Source organism: Emiliania huxleyi (assembly GCF_000372725.1).
Source record: "Emiliania huxleyi CCMP1516 unplaced genomic scaffold EMIHUscaffold_41, whole genome shotgun sequence".
NCBI classification, from domain to species: Eukaryota; Haptophyta; order Isochrysidales; family Noelaerhabdaceae; genus Emiliania; species Emiliania huxleyi.
The window spans coordinates 656982-675596 of NW_005198900.1; the positions used below are offsets into that span (position 1 = coordinate 656982).

Consider the following 18615-nt stretch of genomic DNA (forward strand, 5'->3'; position numbering starts at 1 on the left):
CTCTCGAGTGAGTCTCGCCTCGCTCCTCTTCTACTCGAGCCTCGTCTCGTGTGCCTCCTCGTGGGCGACATGGCGAGTGAGCCTCGCCTCGCTCCTCTTCTACTCGAGTCTCGTCTCGTGTGCCTCCTCGTGGGCGGCGTGGCGAGCGAGCCTCAGCTCGCTCCTCTTCTACTCGAGCCTCGTCTCGTGTGCCTCCTCGTGGGCGGCGTGGCGAGTGAGCCTCGCCTCGCTCCTCTTCTACTCGAGCCTCGTCTCGTGTGCCGCCTCGTGGGCGGCGTGGCGGGCGGCCAGCTGTCACTGCTGCCTTCCCTCTCGAGTGAGCCTCGCCTCGCTCCTCTTCTACTCGAGCCTCGTCTCGTGTGCCGCCTCGTGGGCGACATGGCGAGTGAGCCTCGCCTCGCTCCTCTTCTACTCGAGTCTCGTCTCGTGTGCCTCCTCGTGGGCGGCGTGGCGAGCGAGCCTCAGCTCGCTCCTCTTCTACTCGAGCCTCGTCTCGTGTGCCGCCTCGTGGGCGGCGTGGCGGGCGGCCAGCTGTCACTGCTGCCTTCCCTCTCGAGTGAGCCTCGCCTCGCTCCTCCTCTACTCGAGCCTCGTCTCGTGTGCCTCCTCGTGGGCGGCGTGGCGAGCGAGCCTCGCCTCGCTCCTCTTCTACTCGAGCCTCGTCTCGTGTGCCTCCTCGTGGGCGGCGTGGCGAGTGAGCCCCTCTCGAGTGAGCCTCGCCTCGCTCCTCTTCTACTCGAGCCTCGTCTCGTGTGCCTCCTCGTGGGCGGCGTGGTGGGCGCCCAGCTGTCACTGCTGCCTTCCCTCTCGAGTGAGTCTCGCCTCGCTCCTCTTCTACTCGAGCCTCGTCTCGTGTGCCTCCTCGTGGGCGACATGGCGAGTGAGCCTCGCCTCGCTCCTCTTCTACTCGAGTCTCGTCTCGTGTGCCTCCTCGTGGGCGGCGTGGCGAGCGAGCCTCAGCTCGCTCCTCTTCTACTCGAGCCTCGTCTCGTGTGCCTCCTCGTGGGCGGCGTGGCGAGTGAGCCTCGCCTCGCTCCTCTTCTACTCGAGCCTCGTCTCGTGTGCCGCCTCGTGGGCGGCGTGGCGGGCGGCCAGCTGTCACTGCTGCCTTCCCTCTCGAGTGAGCCTCGCCTCGCTCCTCTTCTACTCGAGCCTCGTCTCGTGTGCCGCCTCGTGGGCGACATGGCGAGTGAGCCTCGCCTCGCTCCTCTTCTACTCGAGTCTCGTCTCGTGTGCCTCCTCGTGGGCGGCGTGGCGAGCGAGCCTCAGCTCGCTCCTCTTCTACTCGAGCCTCGTCTCGTGTGCCGCCTCGTGGGCGGCGTGGCGGGCGGCCAGCTGTCACTGCTGCCTTCCCTCTCGAGTGAGCCTCGCCTCGCTCCTCCTCTACTCGAGCCTCGTCTCGTGTGCCTCCTCGTGGGCGTGCGCGGGAAACTGCGTACTTTCGAGCTCCTGGACGGCAACGCGCGCGGCGGGTGCAGCTACTATGACGGCTCGACTCGCTCGCCATGGGAGTACAACAGTTCGGACCTCGCCAACTACTGGCTCGTCAACGACTTCGGCACTCGGGAGGATCCCTCGGGCGCCGGGGTCGTCGGCCGCTTCTCCTTCGACTGGAAGGCGGCCGTAAAGCAGTTGGACAGGTGGCGGGAGCAGAGCGCCGCCACGGGCGGTGCCACCCCGCCAGCCGACGGCGACGCCACGCTAGCCGAGGCGATTGGGGGCTTGCGGGTCGACGAGGGCGGCAGATCTCCAGACGACGCCTTGAAGCTGGCTCGTGCCTCAGCGGACGAGGCAGCAGCGGCGCGGAGGCGCGTCGTGCCGAACGCCGCTCCAGCTGCCAGCTCGAAGGACCGAGAGCCGTCGGTCTCGGGCGCCGTCCAGCACTGCCAGAGCCGCGGCATGACATGCGCGGGCTGTGGAGTTGTGTTTGGGCTGGGCGCCAAGATCGAGCCGCGTGGCGCCGGCTTCGTACACGCCGGCCGTGGCGAATGCGGCCGAGCCGCCGACGAGAAGGCTCCGGCTGTCATCGAGTCGGTGAGCCGGAGGGAGGCGTCCCTCGAGACGGTCCTGGGCGCCGGACGTGTCGAGACGGCGCTCAAGTGCCTCCAAGGGGGGTGCAGTGCCACAGGCGACAAGTACATCTGTGGACGCTGCGGCTCCTACGGGCTCCACCGCGAGTGCGCGGGCTTGTCGAAATACCAGGTCGAGCCGGGACAGCTCGTCTGTGCCGTGTGCAGGGCCGAAGCCATGACGCCGGACGGCCACTCACCCACCGACCTCGTCCTCCGACGCGCCGCTCGGACGATGCTCGCCGAGCTGGGCACCAAGGCGTCCTCCACGTCGAAGAACCACGCGGAGTTCACCCGTCTCGAGGAGGTGTGGGCTACGAGTATGGGCGGCGGCGTCGTCCTGCCCCGCTACCGTGTCGAGTCGATGCTCGAGTTTATCAACTGGCTCGCGATGGACTCCGGCCGCGCTCGCTCGTTCGAGACGATCCTGAGGGCGGCGGGCGGAGTCATCGCCAAGACCACCGCCAACGGCATAATGTCCGACCCCCGGGTGAAGGCGCTCCGCGCGAGGATGATCAGCCTGATCGGCGAGCTCGCGCAGCCGTGCACGCACACCACGCGCAAGCTCGCTCGACTCGTTCTCGACGAGACGCTCAAGACGTGCTGCACCGGCGCCAAGGCGGAGGCAGTCTACTCGAGTCATCGCGTCATGTTCCTCCTTGAGGTGATGATGGGGTTGCGGCTCGGCGAGACGACGGGCCGCCAGCACGGCGTCGCCGCCTGCGACGTGTGGATCGTCAACCCGCTCTCAGAGCGATGTGCCGAGATGGGGACGACTGTTGCCGCCCACCTCGAGTCCACGAAGACGGCCCAGGGGAAGGGCCGGTGGGCTCACTGTGTGGGCACGTCACTCACCTCTGAGTTCAGCCTCGAGTCTGCCGTGCGGGATCTGTGGCGTGTGCAGGGGCACTCGACCGAGACGGTCACGGTGGACGGCTTCAAGGTGGAGCGGCCGGACTACTCTGTCGTGCAGCTGCGTGTCGGGGCGAGCCTGCCAGACGGCGCTTTCGACACCTTCGTCGGGGCCCTCGGCCGGCTGCCGAGTGACCACCCGCTCCGGCCAGCGGCCAAATACCTTGGCCGCACCGCGACTCAGAAGAGGAAGGCGGCGACCATCGAGGAGGGCGATCGGTACGTCAACCTCGTTGGGGGAGCCAAGGGTTCTGCCAGACTCCGCGCTGCCAGCGAGTGGTTGGCGGGACTGGGGCTCACCCAGTACGCCGCCGTCGTCAAAGGCCCGCTCATCCGGGCGACAGACGGCGGGCGCCTCACCGATACTCCGCTAGAGACTGGCTCGTCATATAGCCATTCTACGAAAGCGCTCAAGCTCGCGTACGAGCTCCTCCGCGAGCGCGACGAGGAGGACCTCGAGCTTGCGATTGAGGAGGACGAGGCGGGCAACCCAATTGTCAAGTTTGCCCACCATTCGAACCGACGGTTCTCGGACAAGGTGGCGCGGGACACGAGCGATGTCACGGGCGCTACCATCACAGACATCGACTGCATCTTCGGCTGGAACGAGCAGGAGCGAGAGAGGTCGATGCAGCAGCACTACGCCGGCCTCGATCTCGCCTCGCGCATCGAGCGGCTCGCGCGAGTGACTATGATGGTGTAGTGGCTGAGGGGCTGTGGGGCAGGGCTCGAGATCATGTTCTACGATGGATGGCGATGGGGGTTGGTCCTGCAACGGTGTCTCGTGCGGAGCAGTGGTGTGCTGTCGCGCGAGGGTTGCAGGCGTGAGGGTCGAGGGTACCTTTTCCCCCCTTTGCTATTAACAATGCTTTGGAATCTATGAACATGACCTCGAGTGGAGCCCCAGTCCTCGACAGGCTCATGACGATCGGCCGTCGATCCCGAAGGGTCGTCGGTTGAGCTAGGGAGCCTGGCGATGGACGCCACCGCGACCCCTCGTGGCATCTCTCTCGCCGTCGGCGAGCCGGGGGCTCGCAGACGGCCGACTTTCTATATAACCAGTAGGACAGCCGTGAGTGTGAATCGGATAAGGAGTTTGCGTCCGTCCACCGTCTTCGTGGACGTCTGTCCTCGTGACACCCACACCCCACACGGCCTGTTTTGCTTCCCCACCCACCCTCCCTATTGTGTGCGCTGTCGCGTTTTGGGGTTGGTCCTGCAACGGTGTCTCGTGCGGAGCAGTGGTGTGCTGTCGCGCGAGGGTTGCAGGCGTGAGGGTCGAGGGTACCTTTTCCCCCCTTTGCTATTAACAATGCTTTGGAATCTATGAACATGACCTCGAGTGGAGCCCCAGTCCTCGACAGGCTCCTCACAGACAGACCAGCGCATAGCGCCATAGGACGTGTTTTCTTCTCATAAGACATAACAAGGCTGAACCAATCCGCTTTCTCTTGCGCGCGGGCGTGGCCGGCAGGGTGGCGGCGGCACTGGCGGCTGCTGGCCCGGCAGGCGGGCTTCCAAGGCCGGCGCTCCTTCCTTGCGGGCACCGGTGGGCACCGCGGCGGCCGGCACCTCTCCGCCACACCTTTGTGTCACCCCCCCTGTCTCGGCGCTTTTTTAAGCGCCTGAGCTCCTCCAAGGCTGAGCTCCTCCCTGCATCTCGCAGAATGCCCCTTGTAACGTGAAATTGTGCCCGCGCTGGAGGTTTTTTTCATTTCCAAAATCTTGTCGGCGGCTTACGCGGACGAGCAAGCGCACAAGGCCGTTCGCGCCGATGGAGCCAAAGTACAAAAAAAGCGTCATCAAGCTGAACGTGGGCGGCCGTCGGTTCGAGACCACAGCAGCCACGCTCGCGCCCATTGGCTCGCCGCCGACGTTCTTCTCCTCCCTCCTCGCCCACGGCGACGCCGACGCCGACGAATACTTCATCGACCGCGATGGCGACACCTTTGCTCCAGGTGTGGCCGGCACACACCTCGCCACCGTGAAAAGACCTTGCCACGCCCACCCGTCACCGCTCCCGCGTGCAGTCCTCAACTACCTGCGGTCGGGCCGGCTGCACGTGCCTCCGACCCTGAGCGAGGCGGCCGTGCGAGACGAGGCGACCTTCTACTGCGTGCCGCTCCCTCCCGCCGCTCCCCCCTGCCGAGTGCGCCACGACGGCCTGTACATCTCGTTTGGCGTCGCGCCGGCGGCGGTGGCCGCCTCGGCGGCGGAGGGGAGGCCGCCGCCCGCGGAGGAGGAGCACGTGCGCGCCTACCTCGCCCTCCACGCCGACGGCAGCGGCGTGCTCGGTCGGCGGGAGGCGGACGGCCAGTGGAGCGCCATGAAGGTGAGCCACGAGAGCCTCGCGGGCGGGCTGCTGCGGGTCAAGCGGCGGCCCGCGCGGGGCGAGGCGGAGGAGGAGTGGCCGCTCGAGCTGGCCGCCGCCGTGCTCCAGGGCGGCTCGATCCACGTGGTCGCGTGCGGCCGCGTCGGCCGGCTGGAGCGGCCCTTTCACTTTTGCGAGAGCCGCGCGCCGCCGGCGGGCTCCGCCTTCGCCTCCGACCTCATCGCGCCGGCGGCGGGCCGCGCGGCGGCGGGGCGCGTCGTGCTCGCCTTCGAGGAGGAGGAGGCCGTGTGCGGCGTCATGGCAACCTCGTCGCAGCCGGGCTGGTCGCAGGCCGCCTCCTCGCCGTACGCCGCGGCGCTCGGCAGCCGCCCCACGCTGCCGCCGCGCCCGACCTCGCCGTCGCACGAGGCGCGGACCCGGCTGGCGCGCAGCGCGTCGTGGTACGAGGTGCGCCCAGGGCCGGGGTAGGGCTGGGGCTGGGGTTGGGGGTAGAGAGTTAGCGCCGTGGTGCGAGGTGCGCCGTGCCGTGGCCGGTTGGGGCCGCGGCGAGACGGCCCGCTCTCTCCCCTGTCAGGCGGCGGCGAGCGTGACACACGTCAGTTGCGGCTGCGACGATCTGTGGCACCTTGCCATCGACAACCCGCAGTTCTCGGCGACGGTCGACATGCTGTGCCTGGGCGAGCGCGGGCTGGTGGAGTTTGTCAAGCTTCACAGCGGACACAACGCGCAGCCCATCTTTTATCGGCCGCTGCGAGAGTCGCCCCACCCGTGGCAAAGAGAGGCCACGGCTCGAGATTGAGGTTGGAGGTGTGTGGGTGTCAGGGGTTCGCGTTCCATGGAGGTTCGCGGTTCTCTGAAGTCTGCGGATACTCTCTCTGTCTCTGGTCTCTCGGACTCGGTCTCTCGCCCCGCCGAGCGTTCTTTATCTTTTGATGTCCTGAACCTAGTCCTGAACATCGTCAGAAGAAGGGGGTAGAGGGGAAGCCTCCGACACGAGAAACACGCGGGCAGCTCAGTCCGGTCCCCATAGCCACACCGGCCCGATTACCCGACCGTAGCTGCGCTTTTGTGCGGTCTGCGGTGCGGTGTGCGCGGCCCTTCCTCCGCTCCAGTCTACATAAGCGCCACTCCAAGTTGCCGTTGGCCGGCGCGTCCGTCAGCGGAGCGAGGTGCCGAATCGGCACTCAAAGCTACCATCGTACAGCCTGTCGTCCTCCGCACGCTGCCGCTCCGTCCGCTTCCTTCGCTCCGCCGCAGCCAGCCGATTCGCCTCGGCCACCTCTCGCAGCTGCGCTGAGCGTCGGCTCTCGAGCTCCTCGTAAGTGGCGTCGGCGGCGATGGCATGCGATAGCGCCTGCGTGCTCTCGCTTTGCTCCTTGTGGCGCGCCTCGGCCCGCGAGCTCTCCTGCGCCCGCACCTGCTCGTCCAGCGACGCGCGCAGCGCCTGCCTCGACGCGCTCGCGTACCGCTCCGGATTGGTCGCGTATTGGAGGATTCGTGCCTCCTGCCGCAGCTTGCGATCCGCAACGGCCCGGTCGCGGAGACGAGCTCGTGTCTCGTCGACGTCTGCGGAGGTGGCAAATGCATCGCAGGGCTGCGCCTGCCCGTCGCTCGACGACGACTCACTGAAGGACGACGCTGTGGAGGCGTGAGGTGCGCGGGGAGAGAGGATGTCGATGTTTCCGTTGCAGTCGCCGTAGGGCTGGCGCAGCCCGGGCGCGCTGATCTTCCAGTCGGACATGGCCTCGCGTAATGGCGGTGGCGGACCCAGCGGCTGAAACGCCGGTTGGCGCGACGGTACATATCTTTTATTAGAGAGAGATTGTTTGTCATCTTTTACGCTCCCGGCCCGCCGTTCCATCTATTTCGATTTCCAGGAGTTTGCAAGGGTGATGAGGGTGGAGGGCGCATGAAAGGCGGAACATTCTTTCAAGACGCATGAAACGCGGAAAATTCTTTTCGACCCCCTATACCGCGTGTGACTACTCGAGTAGGGAGGGAGGGAGGGAGGCGCGCAGTGGCTCTAACACAGGTACACCAAGAAAAATAATCCTCTCGGCCGGTGGTCCATCGGCTGACAGAATATCGAACACCGCGGCAAACTATAGAGTAGCGATGGGAAGAGGACAGAGTCGTCCCCCCACCTTAGTAACTTGCTCCTTGCGGAGCAAGCAAGGGGGGAGGATGCCATTCGGGAAGAGGGGGCGGGGGCACACAGCGCGACACGGAGAGGGGGTGGGCAGGATCACTCACACAGGATCATCCTCACGTCGGCAGAATTCTTTTTAAGCACGAACGGGACGACAGAAAAGAACTTTTCCGCGGTGACAGGGGGCCGCCCGTGGGGCGAGGAGGGCGGAGGGGCGCGGCGGGGCCCGCCCAGCGGTGGGAGGGGCCGCGGCAGGGGCGTCCCGGTCCCGTGCACCGAGGCGGGGCGGCGGGGTGTGGTGCGGCGAGGTCGGTGTGCCGTCCGCCCCGGTCCCGGAGCCCGTCTCCCGGCTCCGCGGGGCCCAAGTCGATTCGTTTCGGGTGTGTTTGGCTTTGTTTGCAGTCGGTGTGCGCGTTTCCTAGTCAAAACGTCGCATTCGGTTCGAATTTGCATCCCCAGTCCCATTCCATTCGGCTTCGGGGCGAATCGGTAAGACTGGGGGCGCAGTTTCCCCAGTGTGTCCGCGCCTCGGCTCGTAATGGTCTCACCCAATCAAAGCGGCGCCCTCCGGCGTACCACTTAGAGGAATACGCATTTCTGCGGCGAATACAAACGCGAGTACGCGCACTGGCGCGGACACACTGGGGCTTGTCTGGCGGTGCTGCCCGCGCGGTCGGTACCGCCCTCTCGGCCACCCAAGCAGGTGGATAGGTGAGGAGACGCGCAGAACGGCGGCCGCGAGGCAGCCGGCGCGGTGCTCCCTCGGCGCGGTTCGCCGGAGCAGACTTTTGCTTACGGTTTGAGCCGCGGCCCGGTAGGTTGACTGAGCGGCTGGTGCGTGTGAGGCGGTGCTGGGCGGGGTTGGGTCGCCACTGCGCGATCCGGCCCCAGTCTCGGTTACGTAGACGCCTAGTCAGCACGTGCCGCCGCGGGGACTCACCCTCCCCCGACGCAAAAGCTCCCTCGCTGTGCCCCTCCGGACCGGATGGGGCCGCCTGGGCAGCGGCTGTGTGTGAGAAGCAGATGGTTTCCCGATGGGCAGACGCCTCGTGCGCCTCACCCCGCAGCGCGGCTGGCTCGCAGCTCGGAGGTTTCCTCTGGGCGCGGGTCGGCTGGCTGCACTGTCGGTGGCGGTGGCGCCTCGACTGGCCCCGCGTAACAAGGCCCTGGCAGGCTCAGCGGTGCAGCCCTCCCCTTTCGGAGCGGCTCCCGCCCTGCTGTGGAGCTGCGGCGTGTCGGTTGTGATGCGCTTCTAGCCACCGAGCGGTCGTGCGAATCCTTGAGTGGAGGCGCGATGCGCCGCGCCCCGCGAGGCCGCCCGTACTGGGCCGGCCCGCGGCTTGGCGCCGCGCGAGGGCTGCGGCTCTGACTAGAGCCGCGCTCCGTAACATGATTACGACACGTGTCCTTGGCTTTGTTGGCCTCGGAGTGAGCACTGTCGGTCAGGCTCTGGGCGGCCGCGCGCGGTGGTCTCTTGTCCCCTCCGGAGACGGAGGGCTCTGACTCGGACCGCGCGCGCTGGCCTGCCCCTGTCTGGTCCGGGACTTCCGTTGCGGGAGGGGGTCTGGTCTCCGACTGGGCTCCCTCCCCGCGGGTTGTCTGCGGGCTACCTGGTTGATCCTGCCAGTAGTCATATGCTTGTCTCAAAGATTAAGCCATGCATGTCTAAGTATAAGCGACTATACTGTGAAACTGCGAATGGCTCATTAAATCAGTTATGGTTTATTTGATGGTACCTTGCTACTTGGATAACCGTAGTAATTCTAGAGCTAATACATGCAGGAGTTCCCGACTCACGGAGGGATGTATTTATTAGATAAGAAACCAAACCGGTCTCCGGTTGCGTGCTGAGTCATAATAACTGCTCGAATCGCACGGCTCTACGCCGGCGATGGTTCATTCAAATTTCTGCCCTATCAGCTTTCGATGGTAGGATAGAGGCCTACCATGGCGTTAACGGGTAACGGAGAATTAGGGTTCGATTCCGGAGAGGGAGCCTGAGAAATGGCTACCACATCCAAGGAAGGCAGCAGGCGCGTAAATTGCCCGAATCCTGACACAGGGAGGTAGTGACAAGAAATAACAATACAGGGCTATTTTAGTCTTGTAATTGGAATGAGTACAATTTACATCTCTTCACGAGGATCAATTGGAGGGCAAGTCTGGTGCCAGCAGCCGCGGTAATTCCAGCTTCAATAGCGTATATTAAAGTTGTTGCAGTTAAAACGCTCGTAGTCGGATTTCGGGGCGGGCCGACCGGTCTGCCGATGGGTATGCACTGGCCGGCGCGTCCTTCCACCCGGAGACCGCGCCTACTCTTAACTGAGCGGGCGCGGGAGACGGGTCTTTTACTTTGAAAAAATCAGAGTGTTTCAAGCAGGCAGTCGCTCTTGCATGGATTAGCATGGGATAATGAAATAGGACTCTGGTGCTATTTTGTTGGTTTCGAACACCGGAGTAATGATTAACAGGGACAGTCAGGGGCACTCGTATTCCGCCGAGAGAGGTGAAATTCTCAGACCAGCGGAAGACGAACCACTGCGAAAGCATTTGCCAGGGATGTTTTCACTGATCAAGAACGAAAGTTAGGGGATCGAAGACGATCAGATACCGTCGTAGTCTTAACCATAAACCATGCCGACTAGGGATTGGAGGATGTTCCATTTGTGACTCCTTCAGCACCTTTCGGGAAACTAAAGTCTTTGGGTTCCGGGGGGAGTATGGTCGCAAGGCTGAAACTTAAAGGAATTGACGGAAGGGCACCACCAGGAGTGGAGCCTGCGGCTTAATTTGACTCAACACGGGGAAACTTACCAGGTCCAGACATTGTGAGGATTGACAGATTGAGAGCTCTTTCTTGATTCGATGGGTGGTGGTGCATGGCCGTTCTTAGTTGGTGGAGTGATTTGTCTGGTTAATTCCGTTAACGAACGAGACCGCAGCCTGCTAAATAGCGACGCGAACCCTCCGTTCGCTGGAGCTTCTTAGAGGGACAACTTGTCTTCAACAAGTGGAAGTTCGCGGCAATAACAGGTCTGTGATGCCCTTAGATGTTCTGGGCCGCACGCGCGCTACACTGATGCACTCAACGAGTCTATCACCTTGACCGAGAGGTCCGGGTAATCTTTTGAAATTGCATCGTGATGGGGATAGATTATTGCAACTATTAATCTTCAACGAGGAATTCCTAGTAAGCGTGTGTCATCAGCGCACGTTGATTACGTCCCTGCCCTTTGTACACACCGCCCGTCGCTCCTACCGATTGAATGATCCGGTGAGGCCCCCGGACTGCGGCGCCGCAGCTGGTTCTCCAGCCGCGACGCCGCGGGAAGCTGTCCGAACCTTATCATTTAGAGGAAGGAGAAGTCGTAACAAGGTTTCCGTAGGTGAACCTGCGGAAGGATCATTACCGGTCTTTCCAACCCACACCGATGTTGCACCGTACCCCGTCTAACCCCGTCGCTCGCTCCGCGTTCGCGCGGAGCGCGCGGCTGTCCGGGGGGCTCTCCTGAGCCGACCCGGGCCCGCACCCCTCTTGTCTCGCGCCTGGGTGAGTGTGGAGTGCTCGTGTGCGCCTCGGGCGCGCGCGTGGCTCTCCCCTCCCCACGGCCCCCTCTCTTGCGCAGCGCGGGCTCTCACGCCGGCGCTGCCTCAACTTATGAAACCCCACAACTCCTGCCGATGGATATCTTGGCTCTCGCAACGATGAAGAACGCAGCGAAATGCGATACGTAGTGCGAATTGCAGAATTCAGTGAATCATCGAACCTTTGAACGCAAATGGCGCATCCGGGCTCCGCTCGGACGCATGTCTCTTCGAGGGGCGCCTCCATCCTCCTCGGAGCGAGAGAGCACTCTCTCTCGTCTCCGGAGCCGGCGGCCGCGCGGGGGAGCCTCGGTTCCCCCGCGCGCCCGCCCAAGGCTGCCTTGCGAGCGCGGCGGCGGCGTCTAACCCGCGTCCCCGCCGGAGTGCTAAGTCCACGACTAGACCTCCGGCGGACGCGTGCCCCGTTCTGCCTCGCGACCCCCGGCGTGCGCGGTGCCTCTCCTCTCCTCCGGGAGAGCGGGGCCCGCCCGCCCCGGCGCGCGGCCGCTCTCTGTGCGGCCGCGCGCCTCGAAACCCGCCATCGAATGAGGCAAGACTACCCGCTGAACTTAAGCATATCACTAAGCGGAGGAGAAGAAACTAACCAGGATGCCCCTAGTAATGGCGAATGAAGCGGGCTGAGCTCACGCTGCCAATCTGGAGGCCTCGCGTATGCAGCGCCCCCCGAATTGTGGTCTAGAGAGGCGTTATCGGCCGCGCCCGCCGCTCAAGTCCCTTGGAACAGGGTGTCGGAGAGGGTGAGAATCCCGTACCGTGGCGGGTTGCGGCCTTACGATGCGTCCTCGTCGAGTCGGGTTGCTTGGGATTGCAGCTTGAATTGGGTGGTAAATTCCATCTAAAGCTAAATACTGGCGAGAGACCGATAGCGAACAAGTACCGTGAGGGAAAGATGCAAAGAACTTTGAAAAGAGAGTCAAAGAGTGCTTGAAATCGGTAGGAGGAAACCCGGATGGGCCCGGCTTCGGCGCGCCGACTCAGCCTGGGGTTCTCCCCAGGTGCACTTCTGCGCGCCGGGTCAGCCGCGCCTCGGCGCCGCGCCTCAACCCGGGAGCGGGGCTTTACGGCCAGCTCCCGTCCTGGCGCGGCCCGGGGCCCGGCTGACGGAACGGGCCCCTCCGACCCGTCTAGAAACACGGACCAAGGAGTCTGACACGTGTGCGAGTACCCGGGTGGCAAGCCCGCGTGCGGAATGAAAGTGAAGGGCATGCCCTGCCAACCGACCTTGACCTGCTGTGAGGGGTTTGAGTGGAGCACACCTGTCGGGACCCGAAAGATGGTGAACTATGCCTGGGTAGGGTGAAGCCAGAGGAAACTCTGGTGGAGGCTCGTAGCGATACTGACGTGCAAATCGTTCGTCGAATCTGGGTATAGGGGCGAAAGACTAATCGAACCATCTAGTAGCTGGTTCCCTCCGAAGTTTCCCTCAGGATAGCTTGAACGCAACGGTTTTGTCAGGTAAAGCGAATGATTAGAGGCCTGTGGGCTGAAACAGCTTGCACCTATTCTCAAACTTTAAATGGGCAAGAGGCCCGGGATGCTTGAGTGATCCCGGGCGGCGAACGGCGCGTTCAAAGTGGGCCATTTTTGGTAAGCAGAACTGGCGATGCGGGATGAACCGAACGCCGCGCTAAGGTACCCAAGTGTCCGCTCATCAGATACCACAAAAGGCGTTGGTACCTCCAGACAGCAGGACGGTGGCCATGGAAGTCGGAACCCGCTAAGGAGTGTGTAACAACTCACCTGCCGAAGGTACTAGCCCTGAAAATGGATGGCGCTCAAGCGGACCACCGATGCGCGGCCGCCGGCGCGAGCGCGAGGCGCCGGCGAGTAGGAGGGCGCGGGGCTCGCGGCGCAGCCTTGGGCGCGAGCCTGGGTGAAGCGGGCCCCGGTGCAGATCTTGGTGGTAGTAGCAAATATTCAAATGAGAACTTTGAAGACTGAAGTGGAGAAAGGTTCCGTGTGAACAGCAGTTGGACACGGGTGAGCCGACCCTAAGAGACAGGAAAACTCCGCCGAACGCGGCTGGTTCTGTCAGCCCGTCCGTCGAAAGGGAATCGGGTTAATATTCCCGAGCCAGCGCGTGGATGGTGGGCGGCGACGCGAACGAACCCGGAGACGCCGGCGGGAGCCCTGGGAAGAGTTCTCTTTTCTTCTTAACTGCCTCCTGCCCTGGAATCGGTTTAGCCGGAGCGAGGGCTACACGGCAGGCAAAGCACCCTAAGTCTTGGGGTGTCCGGCGCGCTCCCGACGGCCCGTGAAAATCCGGGGGAGCGGTTCGTTCTCACGCCTGGTCGTACTCATAACCGCATCAGGTCTCCAAGGTGAACAGCCTCTAGTCGATAGAGCAATGTAGGTAAGGGAAGTCGGCAAAATGGTTCCGCAACCTCGGGAGAAGGAATGGCTCTGAAGGCTGGGCGCAGGGGTCCTAGGCTCGAGGCCGGCTGGCTGCGCGGGGACTACGGCCTCACGGCTGCGGATCCCGCGCGGCCGTCCGGCGGACGGCCTAGGAGCGCTCCGGCTCTCCCTGCGCGACGAACAGCCGCTTCAGAACTGGCGCGGACAAGGGGAATCCGACTGTTTAATTAAAACAAAGCATTGCGATGGCCCGCGAGGGTGCTGACGCAATGTGATTTCTGCCCAGTGCTCTGAATGTCAAAGTGAAGAAATTCAACCAAGCGCGGGTAAACGGCGGGAGTAACTATGACTCTCTTAAGGTAGCCAAATGCCTCGTCATCCAATTAGTGACGCGCATGAATGGATTCGTGAGATTCCCACTGTCCCTATCTACTGTCTAGCGAAACCACAGCCAAGGGAACGGGCTTGGAAGAATCAGCGGGGAAAGAAGACCCTGTTGAGCTTGACTCTAGTCTGTTACTGTGGAACGACTTGATGGGTGTAGAATATGCGGGAGGGGCAACCCGACAGTGAAATACCGCAACCGTCAACGTTGTTTTACTTACTCGGTGGCGCGGAGGGAGGCTCGCCTCACTTCTGGATCCAAGCCGCTTCGTGCGCGCGATCCGCGTCGGGGACACTAACAGGTGGGGAGTTTGGCTGGGGCGGCACGTCTGTTAAAAAATAACGCAGGCGCCCGATTTTGAGCTCAATGAGAACAGAAATCTCATGTGGACCGAAAGGGGAAAAGCTCGGTTGATTTTGATTTTCAGTACGAATACAAACCGCGAAAGCGTGGCCTATCGATCCTCTCGTCTTTGGGAATTTCAAGCTAGAGGTGTCAGAAAAGTTACCACAGGGATAACTGGCTTGTGGCTGCCAAGCGTTCATAGCGACGTAGCTTTTTGATCCTTCGATGTCGGCTCTTCCTATCACTGCCTCGCAGCGGGGGCCAAATGCAGGATTGTTCACCCACCAACAGGGAACGTGAGCTGGGTTTAGACCGTCGTGAGACAGGTTAGTTTTACCCTACTGCTGTCTGTTTTTCTACGGTAATTTGGTTCAGTACGAGAGGAACCACCAATTCGCATCATCGGTATAGCCGCCGCCGGAAACGGCGATGCGGCGAAGCTGCCATGCGCCGGATTATAACTGAACGCCTCTAAGTTAGAATCCATGCCGGAAGGAAGCCACCTACCGGCCCGGGACGCCACGAGCAACGGTGCCGCAGCACTGCCTGAGCCGCGAGCGACCACAATTCACGGACCCGGGCCGACGAATCCCTTGCAGACGACTTGAATAAGGAACGGGGTATTGTACGCGGCAGAGTGGCCTTGTTGCCACGATCCGCTGAGATTCAGCCTTGGTTCTGACGATTTGTTGCGCGCGCGCAACAACCCTCGCTTGGAGCCGCGCCAGGGCCTCTCCCGTTCCTCAGTCGCTCTCTCGGCGCTCTCGCCCTCTCGCCTCTCCTCCGAGCCTCACTCGCTCGGGGGCGGAGCCGAGAGGGCGATTTCTGCCCAAGGCAGCGCGCAGGCCACTGCGCAGACACACCCGGCTCTCCCCGAGCCGCCACTGGGCGCTCCCGCGGTCCCCTCCGGGCTGAATGCAGCCTCCGGAGCGGGCGGCGCGAGCGTCTAAGTCTACTCAGAGCCTTCCACGCTCTTCTTTGCGTTCCGAAGCACACACCGCGCTCCTCTGTGTAGCATCGCCCGGCCAACCCGCTTGCCACTGTCATTGCCCCCGCCGCCCTCTCGCACCACAGCCGCCACCGCCATCTCTCCTGTCACCACCACCGTTACCGTTACCTCCACTGCCCTCGCCCCCCACGCCGCTGCCGGGCGGCGACGGCGGCGCCGCCGTCGCCGCCACCCGCGCCGCCCCTTCGAGCCGCCCCTGCTCTTGCCGTCGCCGTCGAGCCCGCCACCCTCCTCAGCTACCCCCCGCCCTCACCGCCGCTCTCGCCGCCGCCGCCCTCGCCGCCGCCCTCGCCTCCGCCTCCCGCCCCGCCCCCACCCCTCCAGCATGCCGCCGCTCTCACCCTCTCGCGTCCAGCCGCCCCACCGCCCTAGGGATGGGGGGAAGTAATGTGAAACGATGCATGCGTGCAGCACGAACGGCTGCGATTCAGCGGTCGCGCCGCTGACCGTTCAGGTCGAGCTCGGCGAGCTGAGCAAGATCATCCAGCGGCGCGACAGCTGAATCGCAAGCGTTGAGGAACGTGAGACAGATCGCGTTTCAGTTTCACAAAGGGTACCACCCTCCCTAGCTCGCCGCCCCCCTCTCGTCACCACCGTCACCTCCACCGCCTGGCCCTCACCGCCGCCCTGCCCCCCAAGGCAGCGCGGCAGCACTAAAACACCCGGCCCTCTCCGAGCCGCCACGGGGCGCTCCCGCGGTCCCCTCTGGGCTGAATGAGAATGTAGCTTTCGAATTGGGCGGCGCGAGCGTCTTATCCTCAGAGCTTTCCGTGCTCTTCTTTGCGTTCCGAAGCATGCACTCGACTCCTCTAGCGTCACCCACAAGTCACCTCCATTCCCACTGTCCTTGCGCACTTGGCCGAGGCGTTCGCCAGGCAGGCACGGGGCTCCCTCCAACCCACGTGCCCGCGCGCCGCCCACCTCCGCCCACCCGCCCTCCGGCATGCCGTCCCGCCCCTCGCACTGTGTGGAACGGGCTAGCTCAAGGTTGCGTTAGATTGTCAATGGAGAATGGCCGCGTTCTCGAGAAGTGGGTCAGAGGACGAATGCGCACCGGATCTTCGAGGACATCAAAGTCGGCCGCGCCCCACGGCTATCCCGCCGGCTCTCGAGTGTCGCAGCGCGACGCGCTTCCACCCCTCGACTCCGCGCTGCGAGTCGATTGGGAGACGACGCTCGGCCACCGCCAACTCCACCCTGACGTGTCGCACATGCGCCGAGTGTCCCCTCCGAGGGTGTTCTTGTATAGTATACTTGGTTGCGAGTTGAAAAAAGCCCATTTCGCGCCCGCAGCCAGCAGCAAACATGCCGTTCTGGTGCGCCAGAGGACGACTCACAATGCAAAATCGGAAAGACATCACGAGGGGCCGTATAAACAGTGCCGCAGCGGCCCGGGACACTAACAGTGAATTGCTGCCACTCGCCCGGCCTCCTCCCCCTCGGGGTCGCCCGGAAAGTGGGTTTGCGCACCGGCGCCCCCCCCAGCACGCCGACCCGAGGTGTACCCTCCGGCCACCTGGGAGGGGAGCGCTCTCCCAATTTGGCCCATTGGCTTCACCATGATGGATACGGAGGTGGCCAGCTCTTGGTTGTGCACCTGCGGCGCGAAGAGGAGGTGATCTCGGCGGACGACGGCCATGCCGAGAGCGGGCGCAGCGCGGAAGAGGGTGCGCAGCGCGTCGCGGCCGCGCGCTTGGGAGCCGGGGGGATGGCCAGAGGGGATGGGACGCCTGCATGTCCTCGAAGCTCCCACCCGCATACGCAAGCGCGGGGAGGGAGTTTTGGAGGGTCACCCAAGGACGCGCATGGCGAGTGACAATTTAACGCAACCTGCCCCCTCGCTGGTTTCTCATCGTGCGCGCCGCGCCTCCCCCCCTCTCGCCTCCAGCCGCCCTCGCCTCACCGCGCCGCCAAAATCTCGCTTCTCCACCGCCCTCACCCCGTACCACGGTAGGGAAGAATAAGTAAGAAGATACACCGCAACGCCACGCCACGTCCGGTCTGCAACGCTCACGTGTCACAACTTTGCCACCCTACAGCATGACGCCACTTGCAGCCTGACCCCTGCGCCTGCCACCGCAGCCGCCGCCGCAGCTACGCGCGGCGGCTCCGAGTGCGAGCGCAAGCGCCGCCGCCGCCGCAATGACGAGGAGCGGCGCATCCAAAAACACCAGCCCGCCCAATTCCCAGCCCACCCAGCGGCGCAGCGGCGCAGCGGCACGGCGCGCGAGCACGGTAGCGTCGCAGACAGGGCCCGGCAGCGCGCGGTCACTCCCTCCTGCATCGCCAGCTCGGTCCCGGCACGGGTCAAGCTGCCGCGCCGCAGCGTCTGCAAAGATGGGCCACCCCCTCGGCTTGATCAGCAACTCCTCGAGGGAGCCTCGGTCGAGCGGCGGGAAGTACTCGCGCACCCGCCTCCGCCGCCACCAGCGGCCACACCGGCTGCTCGCATTGAGCGCCGCGTAGGGCCCCGCCCACCCGCATTGTGCGGGCTGCAGGGCGACGCCGGGGATGCGGTTGGCCCATGGAGAGGGCACTCGCGTAAAGTCGATGTGGTAGAGGACTGCCCGCACGCGTGCTGGAGGCCGATCGGGCGGGAAGGGGTAGGCCGCGGTGTCGAGGAGGGTGAGCGTCGCGCTGCCATCGCCGCCAGAGAGGATCTTGTAGGCGAGATGCAGCAGCCACGGGTTGCGCTGGTACGAGCCGAGGGCGGCGAACCACATCTGCCAGTCGAGGCGTGGCTGGTGCGGCGCGGTGCGGCGCGGCGCCCGCCGCTCGCCGAATGGCGCGTACCGGAAGGGGATCTCGATCCAGCCCTCCTCGGCGGCCCCCCCGCCTCCCCGCAAGCTCGGGTGGCCCTCGATTGCGACGGCGGGCACCTCGACGATGGACGGAGGGAGGCCGCCCCAGCCCCACGCCTCGGGCACCCCCTCGCTGCGACGGGGCCCCACGCCGGTCATGCGTCGAAAGAGCCCGTACGAGGAGGTCGCGTGGAACGGGCGGAGCCGCGCGTGCATCGCGAGTGTCGCGCGCCGCAGCCCGGCGACGGAAGGCACGAGCGCCTCCACCGGCTGGCTTGCGATCGAGGAGAGGGGGAGCAGCGTCACGCCGAGGAGGAGCAGCGACGCCGCTCCGAGGCACGCCCGCCCGACACTGCCCGCCACGGCACCCATGCTGCCCAGCGCGCCCCGCCACCCCGCCCCGCCCCCCACCCGCCCCTCCTCACCACCTCCCCGCCCCTCCCCTTCGGGGCAGCTGGATGGGATGAGCGGCGACCGCTCCTTCTCCTCCTCCTCCCTCCCAGCCCCGCGTGTCCGGGCGTCCACGCACAGCGCTGCGTCGGCGCCCGACGAGGGGCCACCGCCGCCGCCGAGCGAATAGCCAAGCGCCGACAGCACGGTGACCGTGTACAGGTAGAGTCCTGTACACTGAGACTGCAGCGCAGAGTCGAGC

The 18615-nt window shown here is 64.4% G+C and overlaps 4 protein-coding genes across 4 annotated transcripts; 2 read left to right on the forward strand and 2 right to left on the reverse strand.

The window, feature by feature from the left end:
- Positions 1–4755: 4755 nt before the first annotated feature.
- On the forward strand, positions 4756–6112 carry EMIHUDRAFT_102687 (hypothetical protein; the record flags this gene model as incomplete). Its single annotated transcript, XM_005769834.1, has 2 exons — positions 4756–5760; positions 5888–6112. 2 exons carry the CDS (start codon positions 4756–4758, stop codon positions 6110–6112), a joined length of 1230 nt encoding a protein of 409 aa, XP_005769891.1.
- Positions 6113–8182: 2070 nt separating this feature from the next.
- On the forward strand, positions 8183–10510 carry EMIHUDRAFT_436426 (hypothetical protein). The gene has a single exon (XM_005769835.1). The coding sequence runs from the start codon at positions 8486–8488 to the stop codon at positions 8705–8707; it is 222 nt and encodes a 73-aa protein (XP_005769892.1). The 5' UTR covers positions 8183–8485; the 3' UTR covers positions 8708–10510.
- Positions 10511–13977: 3467 nt separating this feature from the next.
- Positions 13978–14843, reverse strand: EMIHUDRAFT_79209 (hypothetical protein). The gene has a single exon (XM_005769836.1). It carries the CDS (start codon positions 14351–14353, stop codon positions 14054–14056), a length of 300 nt encoding a protein of 99 aa, XP_005769893.1. The 5' UTR covers positions 14354–14843; the 3' UTR covers positions 13978–14053.
- A 2352-nt stretch (positions 14844–17195) lies between these two features.
- EMIHUDRAFT_102688 (hypothetical protein) lies at positions 17196–18335 on the reverse strand (the record flags this gene model as incomplete). The annotated part of the gene is made up of 1 exon (XM_005769837.1): positions 17196–18335. One exon carries the CDS (start codon positions 18333–18335, stop codon positions 17196–17198), a length of 1140 nt encoding a protein of 379 aa, XP_005769894.1.
- Between the last annotated feature and the right edge of the window lie 280 nt (positions 18336–18615).